The sequence below is a fragment of the Notothenia rossii genome (genome assembly GCF_949606895.1).
Source record: "Notothenia rossii genome assembly, chromosome: 11".
NCBI classification, from domain to species: domain Eukaryota; kingdom Metazoa; phylum Chordata; class Actinopteri; order Perciformes; family Nototheniidae; genus Notothenia; species Notothenia rossii.
The window spans coordinates 16,832,840-16,844,708 of NC_136910.1; the positions used below are offsets into that span (position 1 = coordinate 16,832,840).

At 40.8% G+C, this 11,869-nt stretch overlaps 1 protein-coding gene across 2 annotated transcripts; it reads left to right on the plus strand.

Moving 5' to 3' along the window:
- Positions 1–1,277: 1,277 nt before the first annotated feature.
- pmp22b (peripheral myelin protein 22b) lies at positions 1,278–11,640 on the plus strand. Of its 2 annotated transcripts, none has more exons than XM_079660601.1 (5): positions 1,278–1,475; positions 4,670–4,760; positions 5,021–5,114; positions 8,232–8,372; positions 9,303–11,640. In XM_079660601.1, exons 2-5 carry the CDS (start codon positions 4,683–4,685, stop codon positions 9,461–9,463), a joined length of 474 nt encoding a protein of 157 aa, XP_079516727.1. In that variant the 5' UTR covers positions 1,278–1,475; positions 4,670–4,682; the 3' UTR covers positions 9,464–11,640. The 2 variants fall into 2 exon arrangements, with proteins under 2 accessions (XP_079516727.1, XP_079516728.1); XM_079660602.1 differs by lacking the exon at positions 1,278–1,475 and adding an exon at positions 3,646–3,804.
- Positions 11,641–11,869: the final 229 nt, after the last annotated feature.

An 11,869-nucleotide genomic window follows, 5' to 3' on the forward strand; every position in this document is an offset into this window, starting at 1 on the left:
GGAACATTTTATATTCTGTGTGGTTTTCCGTCCCAACTGCCATCTTCACATGCAGCGGCTCTGTGTGGCTGATGATAACCAATGTGACAAATCTTTGCCTCCTTAAACATGTATCCAATCAACATTGTGTCCCCCAGCATTCTGCACATAACTGTGTCTCCAATCAGGCACTGGAGATAAGCCAGCGGAGCCTAACTGCTAACCAAAGTTCAGGGGTCCGCCACAAAGACTGGCACACACAGTACAATGTGGAAAAGACAAAGGTCGTGTGGGTCATATGTAATATTGAGTTGAATTCTGGAAAAATCCATAACATTTAACTGTGAGTCCAATTGTTCACATTGTCCTTAGAAAGAAGAGTGGGAGTATAATAGAGCGACACAGACGTCAAGACACAGTACTGCAGTCTTTTGTGCTGAATCATGGTGGGGTGAGGGAGACTGTGAGTTATGCACTATGGTCAGACTAAAAGCCACATTTATTAGATTTCTTTTTAAAGAGTTTTTCTCTGGAACCAAGGGAACAATCACAGCATAATACAAAAACGGAAATGGTCCAAATTGCTGTTTGTATTAATATAATTTGACCATTCTCATGGATGTCGACCTTACATACTTTTACTCCAGCCACATACAGTATGTCACTATTGACCAATTCAATGTCACAGGGTGATGTGTGAATCATGGCCATGTGATTTCAGTAATGTCAGAAGAGACGGTTATTCAAGATTAATGCAAGAGTTTGCTGACAAGCAAGGCAATGATGCAATCACGAGGCTTTCCACAAACAGTGATATTCTAGGCTTAGCATTATAATTAGGTAACTTCATTATTTGATATATTTCTTAACAAAGCAATGAAAACTTTGGTATGATTTTAGAGTAAAACCCTTAATTTTTCCACCGGAAATTATATCATTATCTTTTGAGCTCGGAGCCCAGACATACTCACATCACAGGACTGTATTTAGTTAAGGGACAGGGCTTAGTTTCCACATGTGTTGTCATCACTCTGTGTCTCTTGATTAAAGTGTGATGACAAGACAAGGATTGTGAGTAGCTTAATACTTATCAGAATAAACAAACACAACATATTTACCTCTCATCTCTAGTATCCCCAACTTTCTTGTCCTACATGCAATTGCTTGCTTTATATTGCTTAACAACCATGCTGTATGTGTGAGTTTGTGTAAACAGTTAGGGAGTTCTGGCCAGAAACATCTGACGTTAGTGGAGAGAGGGGCAGTCGCGGCTGCAGTAGGAGGGGAGCTATTAAACTACTGCAACTCAGAGGTCCGACAGTCAGCGGAACTTCCCATGCTGATGAAAGGACACCAGGGCTGACCCACCTTTGACCGACAGCTGTCAGAACCTGACCGACAAGGCTTAAAGACAAACAGCGACGCAGACAGGCCTTCCCTCTGACATATCATCAGCTGGATCCACTGATTCAAAGTCGAGCTGAATAATATATACTGTGAGTATGAGCCATTCATTCATCACAGCTAATGGGGTCTTAGTCTAGATAAGTAATATTACATTCAATGGAATCAAGTGAAAGCAGCCTGTCACATTGTTTTAAAATCAGCAACAATGGAATTGCAAAGGGAAAGTGCCCATCTTTGGTCCATTTGCTATCTAATCTTGAATTCATTTGGTTTAGGTAGAAACAAAAACATCAGATATGCACGCTTGCATCTGCTCTTACACTCTAGTCCGTGTTGGTATGTGGAAGGTGTTACTGTAACTTAATCTACCCTCCAGGTCCTCCTGGCCGAGGTCCTATCTATGGTTTTGGTATGCACTTGTACCGTCTGCCGCGCTGACGTGAAGATAAGTCTTAGCGTTTTAACTACAGAGGTGAAATGTAAGTTGCCGTTCCAGATGTAACATTCAGTATCTCGGCCTGAATGTTTGTTATGTGGCTCTCCCTGGAAAGTTTGGCCGCAATTCCGGGCTTCACAAACGCAGTAAACTTAACACTCCCATGTCCACCCATTGTAGGTCTTTTACAAACATTGACATATAAGGGATGGGGATGGGGAGCGCCGGCACAGTTACTAAACACCTTTAACAAGAGTTCTCCTTTACAAGTCACATATTTTTCTGGAGCAGAACACATATGATCAGGGTTAAGACCTGATAATTCAGTAAACATATTACACGAATAAAAATATCGGAGAGACAAAGAGGTTCTTCTATGCTGCACTAGCTGAGAATGTCACATACTTTGAGCCACAACGCATCCACTCAGAGCACTTCATGGCCTTGTAACTGTCCCTTTCATGTGTGTGTGTGGACACGAGCCCAGCAGAAAGGCCTCTGTTATCATGGGAGTGTGAGAAACACATGCAGAGGCATCCAAGAAGTGTGAGCTAAGTGGTGAAGAATAGAGAGAGTGGATGTTGACAGGGGTTATCTGAGGTCGGACAGCTCTTAAGCTCCTCTCTACCAGCCGGCTAATGCATATAAAGTGTATGTTTCAAAATCTGCTGCAACATCGAGGAAGCCCAGTATTTTTGCTGTGAAGAGTATACAATCAGTGAAGGAGCTTGATAAGTCCAGTTTTATTATGACCCAATGAAAATTATAGTGTATTTCGAAAATGCCAGGCTAAAGAATGAAGAAGCCCAACAACAGCTAAATTATCACTAACATAACTTTTTTTTACAGCAGGTGTTTTTTGTATCTCTTAACCCTTGAAAAGATAAGGTAGTAGATTCATACTTTCAAATATTTACACTTTTGACCACTCCCTGTCCTGCCTGCATTTCCCTGGAATTCCTTTGATTGCAACACCCATATGTAAGAGTAATCTCAGAGGATACTTTTTTGTACACATTAACAACAGGGGCTGCAGTCCCAGGTCAGGGCAGAACGTTATCTAACTCCCACTGCAAATGAGTCATGTCAAACAGAGGAGAGCCCCAGATGCTATCTGTCCGAGGCATACCTATCCACACTTCGACACATACTGTGAGTCACGAAGCCGACTAGATGACTACCAGAGGGAGAAGACCCACACCACAATGTTTTTGTTTCTAATTGCCAGGGTAACGAGAAGCTACGTTTACAGAGAAACATTGCATCTTGGAAGAAGTCCACTTTTTTTTTTAATTCTATACTGTGAGATAAATGCAATCAAATGCATGACAATGCTTGTTTTGCTAAAATAGCAAATCTTGAATGACCAGAAGGCTGATAACATAAGCAAAGATATAACGGTCAAAATCAAGCTGTTAGAGTGCTTTAAAAACCACTATATGATTCTCCAATTTCCTCTAAAATGTTTAAATTTATTTATGATATTATTCTGAATAATATCTATATGGAAATATTCATATTTAACATTAACTGAGCAGCAAAAAAAAAGGAATTCCACAGTACAGGGCACTATTCTAAAGTGCTATAAAAATGTATTCCTGTCAAAGAGAACAGGAATAAATATTAGAAAGCAGGCAGATGTTTTAGTTACCATGACAGCTTAACAATGAACAGTCGGGTCACTACAGATACAGAAAGTTAGTAACTAAGGCAACCCATGCGCTATTACGCATGGCGCATCTATATTGGGAACCCTGGCCGTGCACCAGAGGGTCACTCCATGACGTAGCGACGCACGCAGGGCGTTGTTCTCCCATAATGAGACACTTTATAACAGAACGTCAGTACCGACATCAATCTAGTCTGAGAGCAACTTTTAGGACTGAGGAACTACCGCTGTTGGACTCGTTTGGGAAAACTTGCTTTTGCTTGTTGTAAGCCTAAACCGCTTTTTTTGTGGAAATACAAGCTCGCCGCTCAAAGTAAGTGGACCTTTTTTCCTAACTTCCTTGTATTCAGCTGCACTCAGCCAGTCCTGGCGGATTAAAGAAGGGAACGCGCCTTTCGCTGGGACACCCGACGCTCCATTGCGCGCAGAGACTGGATGATTGGGCTGTCATCGCAGAAAAATAAGCTTATTTGGTCGTTTAGAAATGATTTTATTCGATAAATGCACTTTATATTGTTCTACTTTGTTAACTTCTTTAAAGTGGTTCTTTATTGCTTTGTTATACAATTACGATGTTATACAATTATGAGATCGACTTTTACTCATTTTCTTTCCATTAGTAGACAAACCGTCAATTTCAGGCAAATCGTAAAAGAACAGAACTTCAAACATGAAAAATCAGCGCAATTCAAAATAATCAAACTTTTAAGAAATGTTTCTATTATTATAGATAAAAACAACACATGTGATCCTTAAAATAAGCTAAACGTAAATCAAACGTTCCAGATGACCAACAATTACTTTTTTTTGTATGGTGATTATTGGTAATTGACATGCTGTATAAACGTGAAACATCCAGAGAAGTTTCTCTAAAAAAGCTGTCAGTGTTTAACGTGCTGCAGCGACACACCCATGTCCCAATCATCTGACACACACACACACACACACACACACACACACACACACACACACACACACACACACACACACACACACACACACACACACACACACACACACACACACACACACACACACACACACACACACACACACACACACACACACACACACACACACACACACACACACACACACACACACACACACACACACACACACACACACACACACACACACTCTAAAAGAGACCGTCTCCTCTTCTCATTGCTGCCCAGACCGCCTGAAAAGATGCTGCTCCTACTCCTGGGAATCGTCCTCCTGCACATTGCTGGCCTGGTTCTCCTGTTTGTGTCAACAATTGTCAGCGTGAGTAAAACTGTTATTATGCTTTCCCCCCCTTTTTTGTTCAGATGCAATTTTAAGGATTGAAGATTAATATATGCAAACACATATGCTGCAGAATCAGTGTTGAAGCTTACTGAAATGTAAAACCATCAGAAATAAATACAAGTTAATAGATTGTTTGCCTCCCACACTTTATAGTGGTGCCTTTGAATATGACATATATATTTTTTCTGACCTCTTTTGTGCTCTACACACATCTGATTGTATGTTTTTGACAACAGGTATGGATATCAGGTCAAACTAGCACCTCAGACCTCTGGCAAAACTGCTCTACTATCAGTGTGGGATCCCAATGTGATCCAGGATCAGCTGGAGGTAAGACTCATTTGACTATTTTCCTTTAGGCCAACTATTGTGTTACAATACAAGGCTAATGGAGACTTAAAGCATTGCTCTGCTGGGAAGTTGTAAAACATCTCAAGATTTGTTTCCCACTGATAAGTCACCCTTCAAGTTTACTTTAAGCAAAAATAGTCTCCCCTAATAGCACTGAAACCAGTTTAAACCATCCAAATGGTACATTTGGAGAAATGACTTGCTGAAAAACAACATTTACCATGTTGATGATGTGGGTGTGTCACAGCTCCTCTGGGACTCTGGCGCCATCTAGGGCAGAGAATGTGCCAGTGCTGTGTTCAAGTGCTAGCTGATAGGCTGCCACTGTATAAATAGTCGTGGGGTGATGTCCATATTCAGGTCCCGTGTTGGGAGTCCATAGTTACAGGAGCCTGGGAGTTGTGGAGGATCAGGGTGGGGCTGCAGAGAGTATTTAAAGTTTTACATCTATGTATGTACGTGTGTGCGTCGGCATGCCTGTGACAGAGTATTTGAAAGCAGGGAGACCTTAGACTACCTCATTCAGAACATAGCATTCTGACAGTGGGTCCCACCCAGTGTCAGATCATAGTGTTCAGTGTTAGTTTGCAGGGATCATTGGGACAATCTAAGGCAGGAGCTGTAGGGTTACATATTTATTTAGACAGTCAGCCCCGCCCCCTCATTTTTGAATTAGATCGCATAAGATTCAACTCTTTTTTAAAAACCCTTACCTAATAACATTTTCATTCTCCTAAAATGTATTATTAAGCATAAACGTGAGATCACTGTTTGGCAGATATTTTTTGCTACTAAATGTGCTGTCACAGTGGTGCAGGAGGTGCTGGCTGCATTTAGGTGATGTCATTTATCTAGAATGAGCTGTGCTCAGCCAGTGTGTGTTTTGTAAGGGGCAGCAGCGCCTGCCAGGTAGTTTCATGGCACGGCCAGTTTGTTTGACTTGCTTTCATTATTTGCACTGACGCACAGTGTTTGTTCAAGAAGGCCCCGCAGGTCTGGGTCTGCGCTTTGGCTTTGGGAGATGGAAGATAGTGGACTCTATCCTGACGTGTCGGCCAAGCCTGCGTTCAATAGAGCTTTCTGAAGCTTTGCTGAGCTGTCAAGTTCCTTCTGAAGTGAATCATAATCATCATAGTGAGGTGCCTTGGTTACCAAAATATTGGCTCCATTTACTTTTGATGACGCCAAGGTGAGAGATGCACATGTCACAGTTATCACATGCCCAGTTAAATAACACTTCCGTACAGCCAGGAAAATTACTTCATAGAATTTACTCCTTCTAAAATTAGAAATTGAGGAAGAATCTCTTCTGCTTCCATGCAGTTCAACTATACATAAACATAGTGAAGTAAATACTACAGTGGTTTGTTGTTGAGCTGTGCGGCACAGTGGGGTGTAGGGCCTCAGAATAGAATGCAGAAACCATCAACAGTTTGTTTCCTGTTTGGTATTACACTAAAACGCTTGAGTAGAAGCTCTAACTGTCTGCATTGTAATAACAACACAATAACAACACAATGGCGTTCAAGTACATTTTTTAAATATGAGTCAGAATCGCTTATCAGTGATATTCAGTGAGTCCTGAACCGCGCCCCTTTTTAGGAAATGCCCCATGTCACTGTTTCCTACTAGCGGTCAGTGAAGGAAGGAAGGACAACAAGATGTCTGTTTATCAGAGAGCAGTGATGGATTGTCGGTATTTATAGGTGAGCACTATTCATAGGGGCAGGGATGGAACATTTCACCCATTTCTCACAGTGTTATTACCCAGTATTATGTAACATCTGAAAACAGCATCATTAGAAGGGAATCTAATTGTTGCTCCGGTGTGGTATTTGTGCTGGCTGCATTTTGTGGATGGAGATTTGCAGCGTGTCATATTTCCTCCCATATCTCATCCCCCCTCGAGCCAATGATCATCAGGACATATTGTAGCGCTGTTATTTCTGGTAACCGGACTCCATCCTGGTAACCCTGTGCCATCATTCAAAATCTCGTTTCCTTTTAAATCAATAACGCAGGTCTTTTTTTTTCCAGGAAAACTGCATGATTCTTTATAAATGTGAACAGAGACACATTCAGGGATATTGAATGTTTTCATTTAAGCTTACAATGCGAGAATGTGGTTAGTGTAAGTCATTATATCACACAGCAGTATCATTCATTAATCATTATTTTTGTAACATGAGCGGTAATAAATCATCCATCATGCCTTTTTTTACAACATGTTGTAAGTGCCCCCCATTAAACCATCACACGCCTGTGATTAACATAATGCAAAAGGATCGATAAACCAAAGATGCTTGAGAATGTTGAAGCAATCACATCCAATATTGATGTCAGAGATCAGCAGTGGCGTGCATACAAATGGAGATATAATAAAACCGCTCTTTTTATAGGGCTTGTCTGGAATAATTGCTAATGCTAGAAGTAGATGCCAACGCATAACCACATTGAGGCAGTTGTTTGTTGTTCAATATCTTGTGACATGGCAGTTTTTATGCCAGAAAACCATGACAGTAGTAGCAGATACCAAAAAGAGAAGAGTTAGATAGATACAGAGGAGTAAAAGTAAATGCCAAGGAAACCAAAGAGGACAACAAGGCACCATGGATAACCCTCAGACAAGTAATAGACCCTGCTTGGAAAACGTTGGTTTCCTGGCACGATTGTAGCACAAACATACAACCACACACTCCAAAGATACAGTAGCACATGTAGATGGTCTCCCCCATCAATACAGGTGTCTAATGGGTTAATGGGCTTATAGCCTTGGAGAACTAGCAGTGCCGATCGATGGTACATCCAGTCAGAGGTCCTGCTGTGAGGGTAGCACGGAGCTTTTAGGAACAAGATACCTAGGTTTCATTGTTATTGATCCATTACACATTCCCAGAAGTCAACATTACTTTCAGAGGATGCTTCAATTCAGCAGGGACAAAACCAGCAGGCTTTGGCGTTTAGTTTTTTATACGAGCCTTCCATTCTCATGCGCTCCTTAGGACAATTTTAATGTAGGTTTATTGATGCTTTGGATAATGATGATTGTGTATCAATTATTGACAACACTCTTCCTCTCTTTCCTCCCTCCTGCAGAATGGATTCAGGCAGTCCAGGCTCTCATGATCTTGTCCATCATCTTCAGCTGCATTTCTCTCCTGCTCTTCTTCTGCCAGCTCTTCACTTTGCAGAAGGGCGGACGCTTCTTCCTCACTGGAACCTTCCAGATCCTTGCCAGTAAGTTCAATTCTCCCTTTCACCTCTTCTCCCCAAATTAATGAATATCAGATGGATATTATATTAGCTAGTGTCAAAACAAAATGTCCAAAGAGATTTATGTTGAATCTGATATGACTACAGCTTGGGAAACTAAATATCATAATGACCATATCCTAGATTCCAAGTGACATCTTCAAATTAGTTGTTTTGTTCGACCAACAGTCCTGAACCCAAAGGCATTCAATTGTCAATAACATAAAAAAACTCACATTTGAGAAGTTGTACACACAAGTGAGTTCTCAGCCAATTGACAATCCACTAAATACAGTTTCAACATTACTCTAATTGGAACAGTAAGACTTGACTTTTAAGTAGTCTTCAAAATACAGCACTCCAACAAATCGTCCTTAAAAAAAAACAGAAGCAGATGATAACACTGCATCTACTGTGGCAGAGAATTAGATGAAGTCTGAGCCAGTAGCTAATGGTTTAATGCTCCACTTGTCCATTGTTCTCCATGCCCTTTGGCCAGAGAGTGGCTCCACTGCCAGCCCATTGTGTCCCCTCTTGGCAGCCCTTTCCAACATCCCAGGTTGGCTCTCTATAGTGGGCATTGACTGGCTACAGGTGCCCACTCAGCCAAAAGGGACTGGCGCTCGGCACACTGCGAGTCGTGCAAGTTGAAATGTCAGGAAGGGCTGGCAGTGTGGGGGTCCGACAAACACATCATGTCATGTCGTACCAGGGAGGTGGGCAGAGCCGGAAAATCTTTCTATGGCTGGCTCTGAGATCAATAAGCATGAACCATTGTGTTGTTGTGGAAGGATGCCTTCTGGGAAACCTGCTCTGCCAGACAGGGTTCAGCCCAGGACACAAGACTGCAGAGAAACATGATCTGATAATTGATCGAGATTATGTCCTAAGTGCTCACTTTTTCCTCCCCTGCAGGTTTGTTCGTGATGAGCGGAGCCATCATCTACACGGTGATGAGTCCACAGTGGGTGCCGGATACGGAGCCCTTCGGGTTCTCCTACATCCTGGCGTGGGTGGCCTTCCCATTGGCTCTGATCAGCGGACTCATCTATGTCATCTTAAGGAAGCGAGAATGAGCCATTACTCCATCCCAGTGTTTCCCAGTAACCCTCTACCAAACTGCAAGTGTCATCAGTTCCACTCTGAAGTTAAAGATTTGATGCCTGAGTACCAATGGCCGCTGGAGCCACCAGGCCAATTAACCCCAATCACAGCGAATTGGGGTAATACCAAAAATCAACAAGCAACCCAACACAAAAACAACCAATACTGTCTCAGTTAAAAGATGTATATAGTATCTATGGTTTAAAACCTATTTATAACACTTTTTACATATATGTACATAGTTGTGTTGCTCTGTCAAAGGATATGTGTAAGAGCTTTGTTTTAGCTGATTAAGTGCCTCAGTGTTTGTTTGTAATGATGAAATAATTAGATGCTAATTTGTTATGTTTTCTTTTCTTTTTTGTTGCCTTTTTTGTTTTGGTAACTGCCAAAGAATTAGTAAAAAAAGCTAAAAAAGTATATTAACCAAAGTGCATGTATAGAAATAGAAGGGTTAGAGGGTTTTGTATGGGCTTGATCTACAAAGAAAGAGTGGTAACATCCGGTAATGTAGCATAGCCACAAAGTATAGATTGGATCCATTTTCTATTTTGTGACATTTCAAGTTTCAATGTTTTTATTTTCAGTATTTTTTTAATTTCTTATTTTCAACAAAAGATGGTGCTATGTATTTATCATTCCTATTAATGATAGCATTTACAACAGAGTTACTTTGTAATTGTTTAGAGTCAAACAGCCATTCATTAAAGTGAGAATCAGACAGAGGTACACCTGTACATACAGGGCCCGACTGCTTCTTTAGGGAACACAGTCTATTCACACAGTAGTGTCTGACCATTTAATTATTCTTCATCTATAACTGTACTTAAAATGCATTTGAGGTGGTGCACTGAAGAAATCAAAAGTGTAATGTCAGTATTATTCTGTAAGTTTGTAAAGGTAGACAACAATACTTCTTATTAGCTTTATTTTACCTTTGTTTGCCTTAATTGTCATTCTGTTGTCCATGTTCACCTGGGTGATAAAGTCTCCAGATGAAGAAGCCAAATTGCCTATTAAGTAGAGTACCATAAACAAATAACACTGTGGGGCATTATAGCCTTAAAGTCTACATGTAACATTATTAGAATGAAGTGCCACTGAGTTAAAGCCATATGAGATGATAGGAAAACATATTTAGTATTAACTCAAAATGTGAGGTAAAGGACAGAGAGGGTTTGCAGTGATGATTCAAATGTCTGTTTCACATACTTGAAGTTTGGCACGCTGCACTCCTGCCCACTGACGTCTCAACGATGATTTACTGTATAAAAACGCTGTTCATGTGTTGTGTATAACAGATAGGGATTACAATATAGCCTAAAAACACTCACTTACTCAATAAAACTACTCTCACATGATCTAATACTGTGTATTGAAATGTTACAAGGGACTGGTTTCACGCCAACCATAATGCATGCAGAATTTAATTGTTTAGGCTGTTGTGCTGTCAAACTGTAAAATCCAAAACACACATCTCTGGGCTAAAAAAGCATGGTTTAAGAAAACTGCCAGTTAATAGGAATATACATCCAATTCTGATCCAACTGTGGTTTATAAATTTGTTTTGCATGCAAATATCTGATGGATGAAAGATGTTGAAATGCAGTGTGTGCAGCATGTAAATTCCTGTGTACTTTCTAACCAAGCAAGTCCACCTTACAGTATGCCATCATACTACGGGAGATCAAATAAGCGTCCTGGTTGCAAATGCTATACGTGACTTGTGTTAGACACACTGGTGCAGGGGATGGCCGTTGGCACCCGATGCCAGTTATGTAAAACATGCAGCTAGTGTTTCAGACTCTCATGGCATCAGAAATAAGACGACTTTGACGTGTTTCGAATACGTAAGAAGGAGTCTGTCCTCCACTTGACAACTTCTTGTACCATACTTTAGCCTTCCAAAAAAAACGAGCTATGTTGTGGTGGATTAAAGTATTTAATTCAGAGCTTACACTTGCTAGTCTGCTGTGGTTGTATGTTCATTATTTGGTTCAGTTAGAAGAGAATGTCTCTAATGACAACTGCCCTTTTTATTTTCTGTAAAAGCAACCTTTCTATGTTTACACCTAAACTTCCAAATGCTCTTCATGTTACCAAAGCTAATTTGACTGAACTCATTAAAGGATGTTTCTCACAACCACGATGGAGCTTTTTTGTGTCTTTTAATACCACTACACATATGCAAAACATGTCCAATCCATGTCCCACAGAGGTAATATGTTTCTGTTCAAGACTCAAATAACGATGATATCCATTCATTTTAAATACGACAGTCAGTCTACAACCAGCAGTTAATCTGCACCGAGCTGATGATAGGTATATAAATCTCCAGCATTGAAAGAGTACTCTCAGATGGAGGATTCTTGCTGCAG

Bases quoted from the DNA above. Each gene is read 5' to 3' on its own strand.
- pmp22b (XM_079660601.1), top strand. From the start codon at position 4,683: ATGCTGCTCCTACTCCTGGGAATCGTCCTCCTGCACATTGCTGGCCTG. The intron at 4,761-5,020 runs GTGAGTAAAACT...TTTTGACAACAG, and splicing joins TTGTGTCAACAATTGTCAGC to GTATGGATATCAGGTCAAAC. The intron at 5,115-8,231 runs GTAAGACTCATT...TCCCTCCTGCAG, and splicing joins TGATCCAGGATCAGCTGGAG to AATGGATTCAGGCAGTCCAG.